The sequence below is a fragment of the Zosterops lateralis genome, assembly GCF_965231275.1.
Source record: "Zosterops lateralis genome assembly, chromosome: Z".
Taxonomy (NCBI): domain Eukaryota; kingdom Metazoa; phylum Chordata; class Aves; order Passeriformes; family Zosteropidae; genus Zosterops; species Zosterops lateralis.
Window position 1 is genome coordinate 18,961,965 of NC_139800.1, and position 23,075 is coordinate 18,985,039.

General features: G+C 41.0%; 1 protein-coding gene across 1 annotated transcript in view; it reads right to left on the reverse strand.

Annotated features, from left to right (window-relative positions):
- The window catches only part of SPEF2 (sperm flagellar 2), a 67,149-nt gene extending 50,309 nt beyond the window's left edge, over nt 1-16,840 (reverse strand). Inside the window, exons 1-7 of the mRNA XM_083883148.1 lie at nt 16,771-16,840; nt 14,902-15,004; nt 12,695-12,944; nt 8,513-8,650; nt 7,407-7,486; nt 6,357-6,573; nt 892-1,080 (exon numbers count right to left, since the gene is read on the reverse strand). Of these exons, the coding sequence (XP_083739274.1) occupies nt 892-1,080; nt 6,357-6,573; nt 7,407-7,486; nt 8,513-8,650; nt 12,695-12,944; nt 14,902-15,004; nt 16,771-16,828 (1,035 nt within the window). The 5' untranslated portion in view covers nt 16,829-16,840. The remainder of the gene's footprint in view (nt 1-891; nt 1,081-6,356; nt 6,574-7,406; nt 7,487-8,512; nt 8,651-12,694; nt 12,945-14,901; nt 15,005-16,770) is intronic.
- Nucleotides 16,841-23,075: the final 6,235 nt, after the last annotated feature.

The window sequence follows — 23,075 nt, forward strand, 5'->3', positions numbered from 1 at the left end:
ATTTCTGGCCATGGTAGAAAATTAATCAGTAGTTCCTGTGGTGGTGTGCTCCATCACCACCTCCTGAGGTGGTGGCTGAAAGCATACTTAAAGAGGTGATGTAATCAATAGCTATAGCTGCTGATAACACAGGACTCCAGCTGTGTTGGAGGATTTGGAGTTGCTGATCATTTTTGACAAGAGAAAAATAAAATTTCTAGTATTACATTATGGCCTACTATGAGCAGAGCACTTGGCAGTTTTCCACAGAATTTTAAGTCCTTTTAATCAACTTAAAACTTCAAAGCAGAAATTAGCACTCATGAGGGAAACTTCTCCAGCACTTGTCAAAACCAGACTTTAACAGATCATACAGAAATGAAATTAAGAACATGATTCCTGAAACTGGACCTTAGGTTATTGTCCTGTTGCCTCTGTGAGACTGTGCCTTTCAAACTCAGCACACAGAGATGTTTTTCTACAAAATTAAAATCAATATGAAAAAAAAATCAAAATCAGATTTTCAGATGCTCAGCTTCATCCCCTATTACAGGATCATGGAACAATAGAATGGTTTGGGTCGGAAGGAACCTTTAAAAGCCACCTAGTTCAAACCCACTACCATGGGCAGCCACACCTTTCACCAGATCAGGTAGATTAGCTGTTCTTTCTCCTTGCAAAATTTCCCTGAACTTTTAACACAGGACAAAAATGCACTCAGTCCCACAGTTACAGTTACATCCTTATTAGTTATAGCTGTTACTTTGAACAAAGATAAAAGAATATATTCATCACTAAATCATCATGTCACCAGAAAAGTCCTGAAATATAACAGTTGAGAACACAAATTTCCACTTTGTAACATGAAGGTATTCTAGAACTCCTGCAGCAATTTAGAGATCAATCTTTTACCGCTTCTCTGTCAAGAGCTTCCTGGAACTCCTTCTGACGTCTTTCTTCATATTGCTTTTCCCTGAAAATTCTGTTTTGCCTTAGCACTTCTTTCTCATGCCGAACATGCATGAGTTGAGCAGCAATCCTCCGCTCCTGCTGAGACTGTTTCATTAGTCTGTAAATGAGCTGCTCCTCCTGGTAAGCCTTCTACAAGATAAAAAAATAATAGTACTAAGTACAGTTGATAAACTATTTCCTAGAAAACTCATCAGTCTAATATGAGAAATAGGAATGCTGTCATATGACAGCATTCACCTGCTAATATGGGACAATAAATTCATAACAACATTCATATCTATTTATTAGTACAATTTCCACATATTATGTAAGAATTCAAAGTATGTATTAACTGAAATACCTAGTAAAAATACATCTGGTCAGACTAACTCCATTTTATTGTGGTTATTTCCCGTGTGCAAAGAAACTGCAGCATATTTCAAATAACAGCTTCATATCTGAAGGTATACTCCTTCCTCAAATCATTAATTTAACCCTGTTATTCACCAGTCCCATTCTCAGCCATAACCTACAGCATCCTTAAGCAATCCATTTTCTACAGATTTGCATTTTTTTCTTCTTTTGGGGGAATTATCTTCTCCATTCTTCTCTATTCAGCAGACTGGAACTATAAGAAAGAATTCAGAATAGAGCAAAATACAACACTTCTGGGTAATAGTTCCAGTGTCTTCATCGGGACACAAATATATTACACTATGCAGTACTAAAGGAAAATCATTCTGAACCATTTCTTGAGACATGGCCTGTGTGCACAGACACTTTGAAGGCTGTGAATTGTTATTTTTCAAATTATTCTTGAAACATAATAGTATGTTCTCACTGCTACACTTCTCCATACTGTTCTTGGTATCTAATCTAATGCTTAATCAAACCTAATGATTTGCCTCACTATTACAGTCCAAAACTCCTTTTGAGTCCTGAACAAAAACATCAGCTTGCCTTATAAGTATCATTGACAAATACCAATGCCACAGCAGAATTCTAGAGGAAATTTCTGATTTGCTGAATATATGCTTCTGATGCATCGAAACTGCTATGAAATGTATTCAAACTTAAGGACTTAAACTGGAATCTGATTTGAAGATCTAAAATTCATTTTCCTAAAAACAGAGGCATAAGTAAAGTCAGATAGTAGTAATTTTTTTAAAAAACCAAAACTACAACAACAACAAACACCCAAACCAAACAAACAAAAAATAAACAAAAAACAAAACAAAACACACAAAAATAAAGTATCACTTCCAGCTTCTTTCATTCTGTTTTTTTTCATCAGCTGTCTGTGACAGAGAGGGCAAAACACCTCATGTAACTTTACCTATAAATGAAAAGTCCAACTTGATTGCATGTATTATTTATGAAAAAAATTCTATGAAGAGGTCTAGATCTGTCCTACACAATGCAGCCAGAACCCCTGTAATAGAACTCTAATGCAAATCATTAGACCATTGCAATCGCAGTAATAAGAGCAGGAATTTTCTAAATAATTTAGATATTTAATGTTGATGTTGGGGAGAAGCCAAACAAACAAACAAATATCTTTCCACATTTTTGAAGTTTCTTTTCCTTCACAACTTCTTGGACTAAAGTGCATTCTGATTAAATTCTGGTGAATTAAAAATATTAAGCTAATATAAAAATATCTTAACGTTTTCCTTATTTTAGCCAAAATGTGGGCTTTGCCCTCTGCTTTTCCAGTACTGAGTCTTATGATACTGCATGACAGACCTAGTGACAAATGTGCACTCCTCTCCCGGCTTAATTGTAAAGTCCTTCACCTAGATACTATATCGTCTCTCTACAAAGCTTTGCACAAAATGAGGATCTAATTTTGAATGTGTTTTGTTTTGTTCTTTATCTGTACTGTACTATTTGTAAGTAGTTTGTTTATGGAGGGAATTATCATCATACACACAAATGAAATGGAAAACAATGCAGTCATAACTTCATTCTATGTGTCATTCAATATAGTTCCAGTGATAAAATTTTCCAGTAGTACTGCCTACTGAAGAGTTAATCTGTCCATTTTCTCTTGCCTTCATAAACTCAAGGCAATAAGAGGATGCCTCAGTTTGATGCCTCAGTTCTACCCACTGTTTCATGGTACTTTAGTATTTCAATTAAGATTTCAAGAAGAGCAGAGATTACACAGTTTACTTCCTATCGCAATTAAGTATCCTTAATTTTTTTCATTAATGGTGCTTACACTCCACCACAAATTATTACAGCTGTAATAAACCTTCATCAGTGGAAAACTGATGTTAAAATCCTTATTTGTAGAGAATTGAAGGAGCTACCCTAATGGAGTGGTCCTTTGTCATACTCAAACTATCAATTGAATGGTGCAAACACTTGGTTCAGTGAGAAATTAAAACACCTTCTCTAGGTGTATTTCCTCTTCATAAAGGAAATTGGAACATGCTCCTTTAAAACACTTCACAGCAGCCAAAACAGATCTTCTCTTTTTAAAAGGATAGAGAACTTTAATATTCTAAGTCATCAAATACTTTGGCATGCTCACTAGGCTTAAAAAGAGCCAGCAGGAAACTCTTGAGGAACAAGAAAAACGGAAAATGCAATTAACTCAAAACTACACAACAGATAAATAAGGATTCAGAAAAACAAACTCCAAACTCATAGTTTCAAAAAGGATCCTCACTGGCTGAGGGAGTGCAGCATTAGTAGCTATCCCTCATAAAAAAAGGAATGCACACAGTACTCAAGCCAAAGGCTGGCAAGTTTTGAGACTTTTGAACATACAAGGACACAAAATAAAAATTGTAGAAAACGTTTTTAATCTAACATTTTGCATCAACATCTTCATAGAGAACTATGAAGTGCTTGAAGAAATCATAAATATCACAAATGGGACAACTGAGGACTTTGAAAAATTACTATTAAGAATGCATAAGAATGCATTAAGAACGCATTTTTACCTACTTAAGACAACAGTGGCATCCAGTGGCCAAACATTAATGTGTTTATGTTTCAGGTTGTTCATACAGAGTTATTATACTATGTTTTTCTATTTTTCTATTTCCTTGTTTGATTTACATACAAGTGAGACAATTCTGTGCTGTTGTGTGGTCATAAAATTATGACCAAAACTTAGAGTTTAGCATACATAAATCTATTTGATTGACAAGTAAGCTAGTAACGATTTGTTTCTCCTTCCATTTTCACGTTCTCAATTTACTGTTGATAGTAAATAATGTCTGATAACTTTTAAACTCAGAGATATAAAATCTGAACAGAGCATTAAAAATAACAAGTAGAAATCACCAATAATTTGTTGAAATGGTGGAGATAAAGGTTCAGTTGGGATGAAGTCATACAACTGTCAAATACTTTCAACACCTGTCTATGAAAATCTGACTGGCATCATGCTGTGCTCCACCTAGAGTACTGTCATGCAATTGTAAAGTATTTTCTCTCCCAGGCTCCAACTTGAAGTGTGCTAAAAAAAAAAGGATTTGAACAAGATTCTTTTAATAAACTTTTATAAATATGGTTATGAAACATGTTACAGCACTCTGAAGTGATGAAATTCCTTTAACTCTGAATCCCATGCCGTGTTCAAGATCAATGCAGTGGAGGTAAAACTCAGACTTGAATGCACATAAACACTGCAATTTCAGACAGCAAAACATTTCTGGTTCAATATTTAATAGAAGGAAAAAGCAACCCTGAACTATTTTCTATATTCATTCACTTTTTAAAGAAAATACCTCAATTTGCTTCCCATTTCTCCTAAGTCAAGTAACATCTAATGTCTGAAATCTCACGAAGTTCTAACAAAACAGTTTTTTCCTCTGCTAATTTAGAACCAAATTACCACTAAATAGATTCTCTGATATGGGCAGATTACTGTTTCAGTCAAATGATCATTTGCCTTTCCTTCTAGTCCCTGCAGTCTGTGATTTCAATTGTTCATATAGCAAAGCTGATTTTTCTTCCTGGGAAGCTAGGAACACTATTGCTAGTTTTCACTTGATTTGGAGCTTCTCTGGAGCTTACTGAGCTGCTGTATTCACAAAGTGCTCTGCTGACTGGTAGCCATGGTTTTTTGATTCAATGGTCCAAATTGCTGGAACTGCAAGACTTGAGAGTGTTTAAAGAGCAAGTTTTGGGACTGCAGTGATGTCAGGGAAGTGGGTTGCAAAACTTCTTCATGGCCTATGCATATCAACAAGAACATGATATGTATCTCTTTGAATAAGAACTCAGAGAAAGGCTATATGGAGAGATGGACTCTTGGTCTAAGCCACTACAGGTGTTTTTCAAGAATATATTTCTGAGATGAGAAACATCTAACTTCTGATGTTTACCCCAAGAGATTAAACCTTTTCTTAACATTAAAAAAACCCCAAAAACTCCAGACACTATGTGCCAAGGCCTAAAAATATATATGTGTGCAATAGCTCATATTTTCAGACATGCTGAAAATGTTGAAATGCTATTATTATGAATTAGTAGTAGTAGTAGTAGTAGTAATATTACTAGTATTATTAACAGTAGACATAAGCTCAGCTATGTATGTTCAACACATATGATCTAATCTAAGGACTCACAGGGAAATACTAAAATGAAAAATAATCAGAAATCAAACAAATCCAGTAAGCTATAAGGCTGTGTTTTGATAGACTCATTATAAAAGATAAAATCTGTGAAATTAGTAATCTAAAACCTGCTTTTAAAGGAGGAATATATGAAGAAGAATCTCAAAAGCCTAGCACTTTATAGGACAGGATTCAAATGTAATAATCCGCAACATACATTTTTAGACACAACACAGACATTCTCCAGAGACATATCTTCTATTTCATAACACATCAAACACCAAATCTCTGACCTGCAAATAAAATTTTGATTCTTTGTATCATCCAGCACAACCATTTCAGAATTCATCAGTCCAGATCAAAACCTTCATATAACACATTTATAGATACAGGTTTTCAAACAAGGAATGCCAAGTTTTGTTGTTTTTAAATAAGAAAACTTAATAAGAAACTTCAAATTAAATAACTTTAAGTAAGAAAAACTAAAGAAACTTCTTTAAAACCAGTATACATTTTGATACTGTAGAATATTCAACTTTTGGGGAAGGGAAGCAGGGAGTAGAAGGCAGGTCTGCAATGCATTTTTAATAATCTTTGTTCTGCTGCCTTAATTTTGTCCTCTTAAGTTTATAAGTATGGTGTGTGATGTAAGAGCGGTGATGAAGAACAGTCAACCTTCCATATTTTCCAAGTGTTGACATAAAAGATATTCAGACGTAAGTGTGTAAGTCCCTTTATTCCCTTCAAATTTTATTCAGCCTTCCACAAGTACTCATTTCATATTTGTAAGCATATTTTAGATTACTAATTAAATGCAAAGACTACGTACTTCAGCAAAAAACTTCCCACCTCTTGAGCCTCATGTGCTGCTAACTGATCAGCTAGCATTTTTCGTCGTCTCTTTGCTCGTTGTTCTCTAGCGAATCTATCTTCCTCTAGACGTTTTTGAATTTTCCTTATATATTCATCATCTGAATAAATACTTAACAGCTCGGTTTTCATCTCTGGTCTAGTTTCTAGACTTGTTTCTTGAAACTTCTGTGTTTGCAGTAATTCTTGCATATCACTGATTGGAAAAAGAAAGATAGGAATTACCATTCTTAAGGATCTTTTCATACAGGTGCCTATATAGTTACGTGCAAGTCTAGCAAATGTAGAACATCACTCTGTGGGCTCTATGGCTACTGCTTGATGCTCTTGTGCCCCACAATGTCCACTAGGTCCAGAGGAAGGTTCCAGCACTGACTTCAGCCAACTAATCATTAGTTTCTTTGTCAATAAGAAGCTAAATCCCACAGAAACAGGAAATTAGGATGACTCATAGAATGTCAAAGAAAGATGGGTTTATACAGCCAATATAGCCAAAGTCTGAGTAGTTTCACAGCTATTAATCACAGCTTTATACACAGAAATATCCACAGCAGAATGCATGACTGTCACATCTGAGTAGGGTACGCATATCACTAAGGGTGACAGAATGATAATTACTTGCAATTATTCACAAATAAATCAACATACAGATAAGTTTCAGGATAAAAGTTACTTCTTTTTCCTTTGAAATATGTTGTTGTATATGCACATCCACAATCATTCCTATATTGCTGCAAGGCTAACTGACCTTCAGATCCACTGACAAAAATGAACAAAGAAAAGATACATTTTGAGCCTTTTCTTGTGGCAAAAAGTAGTGGAGGAAGCTTGAGCCCTGCCTACTACAAGTAAAGGTAACTTAAGGACACTGCAACTGTGTTGGACTTGAAATCAGGGCTAGTGTGACATTCATTCAAAGGATAATCACAGTTTAAAGTAAATGAAACATTATTATTTCTACAAGTAGCTGTCTACATAGCAGACACCTGAGGTAAGATCCTGCCTAACAATTTAACATCCAAATGTTACCTGTCCGTCACATGGCTGTGTACTGCAGAGGCATTTCCTGTCATAGACTTCTCGAACTTTTCTATCTCCTTGTACACGTTCTGAAGAAGTAACACAAAATTTTATGTTTCCTTTCTCATCATGAAGCAAAATTAAGAAAGTTCAACAGATCAAGTACTAAAGAATTACTTTTATGTCATGTTAGTACAACAGAAATGCTTACACTGAAAATATAGGCATCATCTAACCAAGAATAAAGACAAGATGATTACCATCTTTCACCTTTCACTTCCTTGACCTCTTTCCCTTTCCTAGCTACACCTACTTCCACCAGCCAGAAAATCCTAGAATTTTGCAGCTGTTCTTTCTGCAGGGTAATTCTGATTTTGCATAGGCCTCTAGTAGAGTATATAATTCTCACCATATTGGGAATTGAAACAAGATGCTTTGGAATATGATCTGCTTTAGATTCAGTAGCTTAAATGTAACCCTGATAGTTATTCAAGTAACTGTCTTACTATAGTTTACTAAACTCTAGATTTAAATACATCTGTTACTGTTGCCCAGTTACAAAAAGTACTAATACTTGTACCCCTAATGACAATACAATCCATGAACTTGAATTACAGTCCAACAATTTTTGGTACTAGATAATGCAGATTTTTTTTTTTAATTGCTGGATCTCTTGATTTGATTTAAGGTTATTGTAAATTTCAGCTGTTACTAGTGTTTAATAAGCAGACAGTTTCATAGTGTGTTATAGAACAGTTCAAACATGGTGCAAAATTTTATCATGAACAAATCAAAAAGGAACATTAATGCTTTTATTTAATGTATTCTTTCCAGTAGACTCATAGCTACTCTCAGCAATCAAATTACTACTTATCTATGGTACTTATTCAATGTGAAATTTCTCTTACATCAAAACAATTCTTATTTTAAAAAGCCTGCAAAAATCATAATCATGCAAATACTCAGCCCAATTTTTAATGGTTGAATTAATATAATTTTGACAGTCAGCAGCTTTTCGATGGTGCAAGTACACTATTTGTAACTCTAAACATTCCCAGAAATCATTGGGTTTGAGTTGATGTAATTAGCATTAAAACAACATAGATTATAATTACCTCTGCCTCCCTTTTCTTCTTTAAGAATCTTTTGGCTTCAAAAGATTTTATGGTTGGTCTTGATGGTTGTTTTTGAATCTGTGTAACAGCTGTTTGAATCCTGGCCATTACTTCATTTTGTCTCCTTCCTATTTTATGCTGATATGAAGCAAATATAATTAAGCCAAAATTATCTTCCAGGAAGAAAGTAGAAGAGATTATCAGGCTCCAGACTTGAGCAGATGAGCAGTGCTTTACAGGCTTTTAAGGCCTTTCATCGAATTCTAGTTCTAGTATGGTACCTGTTTCAGGTCTGAATACAGCACAGAAAATATTACCAGTTTCCTGGTACAGAAACTGAGAATACAATTAGGTAACACTTTAGATAACACTAGCACAGATGATCAAGAAGTAACAAACATATAAATTATGCTCATTTAAAGTGCACCAGACATGTAGGCAGATAAAGGCAGAATAAAGAAGAAAAACAGTTATTATAAAAGGAAGTCAAAGACAGTGAAAAATATATAATACATCAAAAGAGATATTCCAAAATCTTCTTTTTAAATGTTATTTTGAATATTTTGTTTATTGCTTGCATTTTCTTGTCTAGATACAGGAAGGGACTTTTTTTCCTTCTTGTCCATGTAATGGCAATAGAACAGCTAAATAACCACAGCAAGACTCTCTCCCTTCATTAGCCACATAAAATACATATCAAATTAGTCAATGACTTTGTCAGTGTGGTTCCACACCCTGATACCTGGCCATTTCCTTTATATAAACTATGAATTCTGCTTTGGATGAATGTTACTGTGTCTAAAGAAATTTATTTCTCCTTTTTTACTTCATCAGAATAGCTACACAGACGTACAAGATGTTCTGAGGCCATACCCACTATAGATGCCCTTCTCCTGTCATCTTCCTGCTTTTGTGCAACGCTCCATCTTTTCTTCACAAAATAAGAATGACACAAAACTCTTTCTACAAGGACATCTCAAATGCATACAAGTTGTGATACGCACACTTTGTTTTCAAATCTATAAATATTTTCCACGCTTGATGATATGCAAAAGCTCCCAATTTCACATGAAGTGATTTTTAAATGGGAATGTTTTTAAGGTCTCATCAGAGTACATAGGCTTTATTTCCATGCACATCACTTTTCTTTGTTCTTCTATAAACATGAACGTGTAGCACAGAATCAGGAAGTTTTCACACTGGCTCTAACTCATTAAGCACATAACCTTCAGAAAATACTTCAGAAGTCTATAAAAGTAACTTTACAGAGTTTTGGGCTCTTTGCTCTTCTTGGAGGTTCTGAGCTCTGGAGGTTCTGAGTTCTTTCAGCCTGGTGTTTAACACTTCCAGGGATGAGTCATCCACAACTTTGTTGGGCAACTTGTGCCAGTGCCTCACCATCCTCACAGAAAAGAATTTTTTCCTAGTAACTAGTCTATGAGATACTACTAGTACTACTACTATTATTACTATTACTACTACTACTACTACTACCTACTTTCATCTAGTGTGAAGGCAGTCCCCCATTCCCTGTTGCTCCAAGACCTCAGAAAAAGTTTTCCGCCTCTTTCTTGTAGGGTCCCTTCAGTTATGTCAGGTACTGGAATGCTGCAATTAGGCAGCCCTGAAGCCTTCTCTTTTCCAGGCTGAAAATCCCAATTGTCTCAGCTTTTTCTCATAGCAGAGGTGCTCTATCACTCTAATAATCTTGGTGGCCTGCTCTGGACTCATTACAACAGGTCCCTGTCCCTCCCGTGCTGGGATCCCAGCTCTGGATGCAGAGCTCCAGGTAGGTCTCAGCAGAGCAGAGCAGAGGGGCAGAATCCCCTCCCTCCCCTGCTGCCCACGGGGCTCTGGATGCAGCCCAGGACACGTTTGGCTCTCTGGGCTGTGAGTGCCATGGCCGGGGCATGTCCAGCCTCTCACCCACCAGCACCCCCAAGTCCTTCTGGGCAGGGCTGCTCTGGGTCTGTTCATGCCCAGCCTGTGCTGATACTGGGGATTGCTCTGATCCAGGTGCAGCACCAGCACTTGGCCTTGTTAAATCTCATTATATTCCTATGGGCTCACTTCATGAGCCTGTTCCTCAGTTCCCATCCTGTTGTTCATCCACTCAAGAGGTTGTGGAAAAGTGAAGAATGAGGGGAAAAAAATTGAGTATCTCATCCTTCTCCTCCTCTGTGACCTTCCTTTTCTGATTAACATACCTGTAGAAGCTTCTCCTGTTATTTTTTGTTTCCCTTGCCAAGTTCAGTTCCAGCTTTGCAGTCACCTTCATCACTCCATCCCTACAACAATACTTCATCTCTATACTCTTACCAGCTCACTGTTCCAGCTTCAGCTGCCTGTGTGCTTGCTTTCCCAGCAGTTTCCTAACTCAGCCATGCCAATCTCTCGTCATCCTTGCCTGATTTCCTGCTCCTGGGGATTGCTAGCTCTTGCTCACTATGAAAGAATTCTTTAAAGATCGGCCACCTCTGTTCTCCTACCTTTTCCCTGAGGGCAGTCTCCCAGGTGATCTATCTCCCTAAAGAGCTGGAAGTCTGCTTTCCTGAAGTGCAGGGATCTACTTTTACTCCTTACCTGATACCTCAGGACTAACATCCCATCAACCCATAGTCACTGCAGCGCAGGCTGCCTCCAGTCTTGATGTCCCCATTAACCTGTTTGCATTGGTGACCATCAGGTCCAATATCACATCCCCTCTGGTAAGGCTGTCTATTACCTGGCTCAAGAACTTATTCTCCATTCCAGGAGCTTCCTGGATTGCCTACAGCTCTCTTTGCTACTTTCCCAGAAGACTTTGGGGAGGTTGAAGACCCTCAGCAGGACAAGAGCCTGCAAGCACAATGCCTGCTATAGCTGGAGCAGGACTTGGTAGAATAGGCTCACCTTAGTCAGGAAGACTGTAGCAAATACCAGCCACAGGGTTCCATTTTTTGCTTTGGCCTCTGATTCTTATCCACAGGCTTTCAGACTGCTTATGTCTATCCCTCAGAGACAACTATTCACATTCAATCCGTCTCTTGATATAGAAGGGCAAACCCTCAGCCTCTTGTTACCCTCCTGTACTTTCTGAACAGCCTGTAGCCATCCACAGTCATTATTCAGTCATAGGATTTATCCCATGCTGCACCAGGGGAGGGAAGGAAGCATTTCTTTACTGAAAGTTTCCAGCTTCGTAGATATTCAAAACCCCACTGAACAAGGTCTTGAGGAACCTGCTATAGCTGACTTTGCTTGGAGCAGGGGCAATAAACTAAATGAGTTCCAGAAGCTCTTTCCAACCTCAACTATTCCATGATGCAAATGCCATTCTGAACTAGTCTAAAGACAGGACCAATTCTCAGTTGCTCAATTTCTTTAAGCTATCATTCTACAGTTAAAGGGATATATTGACTTTTTGGTACTATCTTTGCACATGTTGGTAAATTTTCTGCTTGTAGGCTGTTTTTCAGAAATAGTGACAGAAGAAAAAAAAAAAAAAAAAAAAAAAAAAAAAAGAAATTTCTCCCAGCTGAATTTAACTCATGATACATAGTTTCTTAAAAACTCCTCATCCTGCTAACAAATAATGGTCTGGACATACTGAATGTTACTACTGAAAACAAGAAGGAAGTTAATAGAATCTACCACATCAATACTGACTTCCTTTTAGATGTTCTCTTTTCCTTTTATTTTTCTCTCTTTGTATTTCTAAGCATACAGTTATTGCAGAATGGAGTGCAGTATAAATATATGGAGAGACTTGCAACAGAATGGACCAAACCACTGTGGCACAGAGCTTGACATATTTATAAATAGGTTTCCTGAAGGGGAAATTCGTCTGAGTTGACGTCTAGACCGCAATGCAGTCTGCAATCTGTAGCCATTCAAGAGAGTAAAAAGGTAGCTGCTGAATAACTACCAGCATTTGTTATAATATTTTAAATCTGAGAAATCTCAAAAACAGAGCTGATAACACAGAATGAACCAAATCAAAGAAACACAAAACACAGAAGATCAATATCCTACTGAGTTCCCAATAAGATGTGTAAACCCACTGTATAAGACATAGCAAGGAACTGCTTCTTTTCCTTCTAAGTACTGGGTTTTGAATAGGAGATTTTCAAAGTAGAGGGGGAAAGCACACAAGATACTTTGAAAGTTTTGTATTTATACAAAACAGACATAGTTTGTTACCTCTTGATTTCCATTTTCAGTAGACTTAAACTTTGCAGTTGCTGCAGGTCTCATTACTTCCATGACTACTCCAGTGAGCTTTGCCTTCCTCTTTTTTTCTAAGGCAATATACAATTCATATAAAAGATTTGTCGCAGCCCCATGCTGTCTTGTCATGATGTCTTGGGCCATATTCTCATTAAACTGCACACCAAGAAGGTGAAGGGTGGGTTCCAGGCGAGAAAAATTGTTAATTTTTGCATCTGTACCTCTATATTATTAAAAACAACAACAACAAAAAAACAGAACATAAACTTATTTTCAATTCCAACTTGCTGCATTAGGCATAGTCATGACACTTATGTCAAGACAGGAGGAGGAAAAAAAACAACCTACAGAGGACTTCCTTAAATAATGGAATACACACTTGGCTGAAGTTTTATACTGCTGTACAGGTAACTGCATTCATTACTATGTATAACTTCTCAAAAAGAGAAAGACCACACTGGATTATATAAATTCTGATACATGTGCACACAAAGTGCATCTAATAGCAAAAGCATGAAGCAAACCTCCCTGGCTGGTGAGTGAGGTCGGCTGATGGCATTTCCATCTCTTACTGAAGAAAGTCTCCCACTGCTACCCCCATCTGTTCCTCCTGGTGCTGCAGGGTTGTTTACACTTCACCTGCTCAGACGTTTTGTTACACAGTGCCACCAGCACTCATCTGCTACCACGTAATGAACCTTTTCTGCAGCTGTGGTTCAGCAGGAGGAGCAGACACCTTCCTTTTCCTCACAGAAGTCACCAGCTGCCTGTCACCTCCTTTTCCTAACACAATTCTGCCTGCCTCTCCCTCAGCACAGCTGTGGGTCTAGGTTCCTGTATCTGCAGTGTCTCAGAGAAGATCCAGCGTACCAACCTCACTCTGCAGCAGCTTGACTTGGTAACACAGCTAGCTCCTCCATGAGCAAGCACCTCTGCAGGCAAAGCCACCACCTCCCCCTGATGAAGGCACTCCCATCAATCTGAGACAGGGAGAATTGACTCCTTTCACTGGAGAGAAATTCAAGTTGAGGCCTCTAACACTCTGGGTAGTTGTTCTGGTGGGTACTGAGTATCATGCTCTGCCTTGCATCCTCATGTCCCATGAGTACACATAAACTGTCTCAGCAGAGTTTCCAATCGCTTCTTGCACCTACTGGAGTGCATCTTCAATAAATGCACCTCTCTAATTGCCTGGACAAAAGCTCAAAGAGCTCTTCTTTTACTGGGAAGAACTGAGAAAACTTGTTAGAAGGTGCTAGAGCTTGCTAGAAGAAATAAAAGACTCCTACTGCTATTTTTCCCAGCAACAGCCGGCTCTCTAAGAATTACCTGGGGTTTTCCAATGATCCCAGAAATTCCTAAGAGATCCTAAGTCCTAGAAACAGAGTTCAAAAATGGCTGTGAGAATCTGCTTTTTTGTTAGCTGCCTTTATTAGCTGTGCTCAACCTGCACTCCTCCAATTTGGTGTGACTTGGGATAGGAAAGTGTGAGAATGCATGAGAAGTTCAATGAACATAAAGCAGAGGTTCAGAAGAAACAGAAGGATTATGTACAGCCTGGAACTCTTGATGTACATGTGCACCATGGTCTGACAAAACACAGCATAAGCCAACATCATGAATTGTACCACCGGTGTATAAAAGCTCACAGATCTGCATAATATTTTTCAGCTTTCCATTTTACAGTTCTTCTTGATTATAGATATTACACCAGATTACTTGTAAACTTATTGATCCTTATAAGATCTTCTGCCAGAGCTCCACTCAGAGCCTTATATATGTTTCTCCAACATTTTCATTTTAGTGAAGATGTTATGGTCACCACCACAACACACCTGTGTATTCCTTACTCTACACAAATAATGGGAAGATTTCCACTACTCTCAGTCTTACAGACATTCTTGAAAGGTTTTTTGAACCTTTAGTCTAACCTGTTGCTTTTGTAGTTACAATTAAAATGCATAACTTTCTTGAAGAAGTATGATTGATTTCTCTGGAAATATGAAATCAATTCATGCATAAACATATTGAGCTTTTGAATTACTGAAAAATATTTTAAATCTCAATAAATTCTATACTGCATTAGCAAACCCTAGCTGAGAAAACACATATTTTGTCTGCTTTGTGTAAGAGACTTGTTACTTTATATAGGAGACCAAATGTTATTCATATGTACTAACCTGTTCTGTGAAAACTGTTCAAAGTCATCCTGAAGACCATATTTGTGTAGAAGTTCTCCTAGGAGGTAGCCAGTAGAAAATTCTTCTGGAAATGATCCTGGAACTAAGTTTGGGGGTTTTGTGATTGTTTGGGGTTTTTAAAATAAAATTATTAGAAGAATTCAAGTGTTAATTTTAATTAAACATGTTACTGTGCTTGTAACAAAACTAAATCCAAAGTTTAGTAAATAATTCAAAGAAATTTTTAGGAGATTGATCTAGCAGTAATACTTTTCAAATCACAAATAGGTGTACTTTCTGTCATTTTGCAACATCAGCTTTACACAATAATTTCTATTTTCAGTCTTAAAATGCAAACATCATCATAATTGTCACTAAGATTGTGAAAATATCTATAAACTAGAATTAATAAGTTTTCCATAGAAAATGCAAATAATAATAATAAAAAAGTTTGCTCTAATTTGCTCCTTTTCATACAATCACAGAATCACAGAACATGCTGAGTTTGAAGGGACCCATGAGAATTGAGTCCAACTCTTGGCCCTGCACAGCAAACCCCAAGAGTCACAAACTATGGGCCCAAGAACATTTTCCAAAAGCTTCTTTAGCTTTGTCAGGCTGGTGCTGTGACCACTGCCCTGGAGAGCCTGTTCTAGTGCCCAACCACCCTTTGGGGAAGAACATTTTCCTAATATTCAACATAAACCTCCATTGACACAACTTCGAGTGTTCCCAACACAAGTCCATTCCCTTGGGTCCTGTCAGCGCCCCTCCTCTTCCCCTCATGACTAATATCTTGTATCTAATATCTTGTAAATGCAGTGAGGTCTTCCCTCAGTCTCTTCCAGGCTGAACAGACCAAGTGACGTCAGCCTCACTCCTCACACAGCTTACCCCTCAGACTCTTCACCATCTTCTTGACCCTCCTTTGGACACTCTAGTAGTTCAATGCCTTTCTTACACTGTGGCACCCAACATTGCCCCCAGCACTCGAGGTGAGGCCGCCCCAGTGCAGAGCAGAGGGGACAATCCCCTCCCTTGCCGGGCTGGCCATGCTGGGCCTGATGTCCCCAGGACAGGGTTGGCCCTCCTGGCTGCCAGGGCACTGCTGGCTCATGTTCCACTCACCACTGACCAGGATCCTCAGGCCTTTTTCTGTGGCACTGCTTTCCCAGCATCTCCTTCCTCAGTTTACATCCCAGATGTAGGTTGCCCCATCCCAGATGTAGAATTTGGCACCTTGTTAAACTTCATACAATTGGTGATTGCCCAGCCCTCTAATTTTCCCTATAATTTTCTCTAATTTTGCTCCGTCCTTGCAGAAGAAATGCTTTTCCAATGTCAGCACAACACTTGCCATTAAAAACAAAGCACTACCTTCTAAACATATTAAACTTTGTTTTATTCTCTAGAGTCCTTATTAGCAGTTTAAGTTTGAGCATCTTCCATCTCCTGAGAGCACCTGTCCCTCGAGAAGAATTAACTTCAGCTTGAAAATATTCGGGCATTGGAACCTATTGTCCAGGAAGGTGGTGGAATCACCATCCCTGGAGGTGTTCAACAGGTGTCTGGATCTGGCGCTGGCTGATGTGGTTTAGTGGTTAAGGGGCTACAAGGGGCGTGTTTGGACTGGATGGTCTTGCAGTTCTCTTCCAACTCTGATGGATCTACGATTCTGTAGTCCCTGTCTTGCACAGGGAGATTAAAAAACGTACCTGCGGAGGCGCGCGGACGCAGAAGGGGGCGGGCCCGTAAGGGGAGTGGCCACGGGGGGGGAAACTCTGGCACGTCGGCCCGACCCTGACCCCGCTGCCCCGCTGTCCCCGCTGCCAGAGCCTGCCCGTCCCCGCACAGCGGCGCCCCACTCACCGATGCGCCGGGAGAGCTTCACGTCCCGGTTGAGCCACTCGCACAGGATCTGGGACATGGCTCGAGGACCCGCGGCCGCCGCCGCCGCCCGGCTCCGCGTCCCGTTGCCCCGGCGACCGCGGGCGGCGCCTGCGCGGCGGGGGAGGGGCGCGCGGCGGCGCGGGCGCGCAGGCGCGCCGGGAAGGCGGGCGCGCGGGTGTCCCCGGGCGCGGAGCAAGGTGAGCGCGCGGCGGGGCGGGGCGGCCCCGGGGGGAGGCGCTGGGCGGGCGGGCGGGGGCTCGGCTGAGGCGGGGTCGGCGCGGCCGGGCCAGGCCCGGCCGAGGCCGGACGGGGGGCGTGCGCCGAGGGGATCCGGGGGTCCGTGCGCTGCCTCCGAGCGCTGCCGCCCGGGCTGCCCCTTCCACGTGTGTTTGTTTAAACAGACACTTCCCGGTTCCGCCCCGATCCTGGCGCGGTCCGTGTTTGAGCCGGTGGGGGTGGCGCAGGGAGGAGACCGAAAGGCTGGGAGTCAGGAGGAATTTCTTCACAGAAGGGCTGATGAGGCACTGGAATGGGCTGCCCACGGTGGTGGTGGAGGCATCGTCCCTGGAGGTGTTCAAGGAAAGACTGGCTGTGGCGCTCACTGCCATGGTCTGGCTGACCGCGGTTGTTCGCCCTGGACTCGATCACCTCAGTTGGCCCGATCACCTCAAAGATCTTTTCCAAGCGTATTGATTCTTGTGATTCTGCAAAGCGCAGCCTGGCGGGAGAAAGGGATTTAATCCCGGGTGATTTTCCCAAATGCGTTCTCACAGGGGCACGCACTGTTCTGTGTTGGGGCGGTGCGGCGGGGAGGGAGGGGAGCTCTGTCAGCCCAGCGCGCCGCGGCCCCCGGGCGGTGGTTCCCCGGCGCTGCCAGGTGTGTGCGCGCCTCGGGAGCGCCCTGCGCCAGACAGCTGCGCGCGCGGGAGCCCAGCCCGCCTGGGGCCGGCCCCCGGGACAGCCTGCGCGCAGCTTTTGTTTGCAATAAGTCATCTTTGTTTTAGGATCACGCCGAAACAACCATGCGTGGTTCCAGTGCTCGTACTTGAAGCGTGTGTAATAATACGCTAGATCAGAGCGAAGAGAGCTGCCTCTGAAAAACGCGCTGCACACAGTGGGTGTTTAAATTGGCCTTTTTTTTTTTTTTTTTTTTCCTCTTGGAAAAGATATTTTAGGTACTCAACTTTTCAGGTATCTTTCAGCACAATACGGAATTGCGAAGGATTTTTTTTTTTTTTTTTTTTTTTTTTTTGCCACAAAAAGCAGGAACAAAATGATCTAGTGGCTAATAACAGGCAGACAACAAGCTAATGATGTTTTTCAGAAGTGACAGTTCACTTGGAATGTTACAGATTCTGTTCCTTGAGAACAAACAGAAATCCTCAGATTAAATCTCCGTGCTTTGACAGAGGGTGCGCTTTAAATCAAATTAAATCCTTGAGAATAAGAACATAAATGTGTAACTGATCAGGTATTTATAATTCTTGAAAACGTCAGTGTAGAGTCAGTGGCATATGAATGAGTGAAATAACAAGAAACTTCAAGAGAGAGAAAGTACTTTTACGACAGATGTTTAAATTAATATTTATATTCTTCTGAGGATTCAAAGTTTTGCACAAGACTTATAAAAATACACACACTTTAGGGGAAGAAAAAATTCAAATTTTAAATATATTTATGATGGTATTTGTAGTGGGTAAATCTATCACCAGAGTATTTTTCTGGTATGCCAGAGAGGAAAGACCAGACACATTTTAGCCTCATCATGGAATTTTCCCAGACCTCTAGAAATCAATGCATATGTATTTATGTTGATATACAGTTATGTGTAACTGCAGGTAGTCATTAACAGAAGCTTATGTTAATTTAAAACATGCAAACCAGGATTGATTTATATTAAGTATTGGACCTCTTTCCATATCACCCCTGACCATGAAAGGCTGGTACTTCCTGTGTCTTTAGATTTTTTTCTTTAATGGAATGTGTTCCTTCAAGTTCATGATCATGTTCACTGAATTTCTAAACACCTAATTTTGTTTAAAATTAGCATGAGTTTTTCCGTCTGTTGAGATGACATAATAAAATCTTACATAAGCTAGAACTGGAATTTCACACTTAAATTCAGTACTAGCTTGCTGTTTCATCTAGATCTGTTTAACAATTTAATGTAGCTTTCCTTATTCTGAGAAGTGATGGGATAATGTATTAATCAAATTTTACTTCATTCTTTCCCTGAATTTAAGAACTTGGAAAGATGTCTCTGTTCTGCACTTTGAAAGCTGAGTCCAGAGATGATTTTGTTATAAATGCAAAGGCAAATTTCAGGTTAATAAATGACAATTTATTAACAACAGAATATCAAGCACCTGAAAAAGAGAAAAACCACAAAAATAGGAAATTGTCAGCGCGCGCTGGGTGGATAGAGGTCCGCACCGATGTACCAGACGCCCTAGTCCACGCCAGTGCAGCTCTCAGTCCACCGTTTTATAGGATTTTTCTGCCCTTAGGCAGTCCAGGTGTCCAAGGTGGGTTGAATAGTCCGGATTTCTTTTCGATGGCCCTCCCGGATCTCATCAAGTCTAGTTGTCTCATTCCGGGAAGGCTCCTTTCTTATGTCAATTCCAAGAGTCTGTCTTATGTTGATTTCATTCCGCTTGTGGCACCAGAAGGTTGATGAAATTGGCATCGTCGTCAGGAAGGAATTTCTCCTTGCCTTGGCGAGGAAGTGATTCTTATCAGGGTTGGCCAGTGTCTTTGTCTAAGTTGATGATCTTCGTCCTGTCTTTTGCAACTGAGATTAGCAGGCTGAGAGAGAACGGTTACCCTTCTACTGGATTTTACAATTTTACTTTAGCTTTATTTCATTATACATCGAATTATTATTTTATACACGAATTTTTACCCTATTTTTATCACAGTCCCCCGCCTAATAATTCATCAAATTAAAAATTCGCTTTTCTCCCTTTATTGACCTCAATTTTAGTTTAAAAGTCACATTCTTCCCAGTCCTCCTGGGAGGATTCATCACCTTGTTGGAGCTTCCGCTCCTCTTCGAATTCCTTTAGGGCCTCTGCAGCCCTTCTTTTACCCTTTTCTTCCTCAAGTTTCATTATTTTGGACACAGTTTTCCCTTGTGCTGCCTCTGGATCCATGGGAAGGGATGCTATTTGCATCCCTTGGACGACTGAATGTATCAGTCGAATGAAACAAGGGATCAGACACGGGAGGAAGACAATGCCTGCAATGGAGCACGTTATAAAGAATATTACCTTCTTCCACCATTCCCCCTGTCCGAACAGCTGGTCCCACCATGAAGCCTGAAGAATTGAATTCCACTTCTGGACTGGCACATGTGCCACCTTTTTGATTTCCTGTGCTAACCCTTTGATAGTCTCCCCATAGTCATCGATTTCGATGCAGCATTCTGATTCATTGAATCTGCCGCAGACCCCTCCTTCCTCTGCTAGCAGGTAGTCCAGGGCAAGCCGATTTTGATACACAAAAGCCCTCATTTGTGAATGCTGCTTTGCCAGGAGTTCCAAGGCCTCTGAGGTGTGGTTAGAAACCACTTCTACCACTGCTTGCAACCGAATCAACCTATTCAGGAGGTAAATGGGTGTTCGATATCCCCAACTGCCATCGTTCGCCCAGGTGGCTGGCCCATAATACTCAATGATTCTTTCAGCGGGCCACTCCTCCTCCCCCCATTTCTGGTTGCCTCCGGCTATTGGTAGCTCCCGTCTCATCTCCCTTCTCTGTCGGTTTAATGTTTCGAACAGAGGAGCTCCTAACAAATTGCTTTCGGCTCTGGGCAAGGTGAAAAAGAAGGGTCTTATCATTCCTAGGGTACAGGACCCCTTCCATTTCCGGGGAAGTTCGCTATAGGCCTTCTTTCCACAAATCCAATATATCCCATCTGGAGCTTTCCAGCCTATATTGGTTCTACCCGGCTCGTCCCAGTACTCTCTCAGTCCCGCTAGTGCCTGAAATGGATTAGCCCCGGGACTTTTGTGCCAACAAAGTCCCATAGTCTCAAACCACTCACAATCTTTTTCTCGAATTTGGCTCCAATATCCGGAGGGTGGTTCAGGTTGCCAGACCCGTGTTTTGTCATTCACCGTTAGGGTATTTATGCAAGGAGTATAACCCACCAGATCGGTGAACTCCTTCCCCTCCCGGCTGATGCAGATAGTTCCCACTATCCTTTTTTCCAAAATCCATCCCTCCGGTCTCTTTACTATTTTTGACATTTTAGAGCTTTCCCATTTTAGAAGTTGTTCCGGGGCTAATCCTTCTCCTTTCCAGGGCCACCTTTCGGCTGACTTTAATCCCCCACAAATCCAGCAATCCGTCAGCCCCAATTCAGTGGCTATCTCCTGCATTAGTTCTACAAAGAGGTTTTGGTTAGGGGCCGGAAATCCCCCATCCCCGTATTGCCTTTCCAATTGCTTGTACTGTTCACTGAGCGATTTCAACCTTTCCTGCTCAATTCTCCTCTTTCTGGCCTCAGCTTCCTTTCTCCTGAGTTCCAATGTTACCTGTTTCATTTTACTTTCAGGGTCCATCCCTTCCTCGTCCCTTGAAAAACAAAAAACTTGGTCAAACTGCAAACACACACGCTTATCTCCCGGAGGCAATAACTCGAAAATGATGGGTTCTGAGTCCAAGAAACCCGTTTCCTCATGTTTGAGATTCCTCCCTTCCCAATACAATTTTCCACCCATATTACATATTTTTAGTTTCGCTTTGTCGTAGCACAGGGGATTCACCTTATAGTAGGCAAGGAAGGTAGATTGCCTTTTTCCTCCCATCCATACAGTTTTGTTACATTGTTGACATGTTGGTACCGGGTAAGGAGTTTCGAGTTCCCGCCTTCGTCTAACGAGTGAGTGAGCAGGATCCCTGAACAGCCCGCCCTCAGGACTTGCCCCTGAGCATTGGCACCGGACCCTTCCTTCCAATTCACAAAGGTGAAATCGAGTGCCATTAGCCCAACAATCACCCAACTGCCTTTTTAGAGGACAGTCCATTATCTGCCCGGTTTCTGGTGCTGTTAAGCACCATTCACACTTCGTGGGAGGATTCTCCCCCAGGAGCGCCCCTGGAAGGGCCCCCTTGGCCCAGCACACGGCTAGGCTCAGGACTGTCAGGATTCCCCACCGAAAAACCCCTCTACCTTGCCCATCGCCCGTATGGGAACATACGGCGGGGTAAACCATCTTCCCGACAGCAAGGGTTTGCTTCAGGGGCCCGTGTGGTCCTGATGGCAAACCTTCTCTTATAGGTTGCCCACCGGGATAATTTGATTGTATCTCCTCGGCAAGGTACCTTGATGGTCCTCCGGCACTCAATTGCTAAGGGTTCTGCTTTAGCGTCCAATTTTCCCTTTATTCCCTTTTTGAAAATCTGATACCACTCAGGAGAATCTAATTCCAAAAGTCCGGCCCGAGTGGCAAGTACTAAGAGGCAGTCTGTGTTAACCTGCTCCTCGATTAGACAGTTAGTGCACAAACCTTTAGGTCGACTCCCTCTCCAACAATGGGTGACCCAAACCTGTTTACAGTACACGCATTCAAAGTGAATGAAAGGAAAGCACTCACAACCTGGGGTATTACAACTTATCTGGTTGGTCATCTAGGTTGACGCCTGAGTTTGATTTTGAGCTCTCCAGGAGGGGTGGTGACCTTCCAGTCCGAGGCCTTTGGGTCCTCGATCTTTTTCACCCTTGAGGAATGAGTCCAACCCTTCTCAGCGGTTCGAACTGCGGTGTCAGTGGTGAGTAGTACCAGGAACGGTCCTTCCCACTGCGGGGCGAGAGGAATCTCTTTCCAAGTCCTGATTAACACTTTATCTCCGGGCCGAATCTGATGAATCGCAAATCCGAGAGGGGCACTTTGGGGGATGAGTCCACACCTTCTAAGCTCCTGTAAATTTTTGTTTACAGTGATGAGATAAGGTTGTAACTGCACATCCTCGACTTGGGGATGTCCCACAGGCATTCCGTGTTTGTATGGCATCCCATACAACATTTCAAAGGGGGACAGTCCCGTATCAGAATGAGGCATGGTTCTTATGTTCAACAAAGCAAGGGGAAGGCATTTTACCCAACACATCTTTGTTTCCAGCATGAGTTTTGCCAACTGAGTTTTTAAGGTCTGATTCATTCTTTCTACTTGCCCTGAACTTTGAGGGTGCCAGGGGGTGTGATATTGCCATCTGATTCCCAAGGCCTCGGTTAATTGTTTTATGATTTTCGAGGTAAAATGAGTCCCTTGATCTGAATC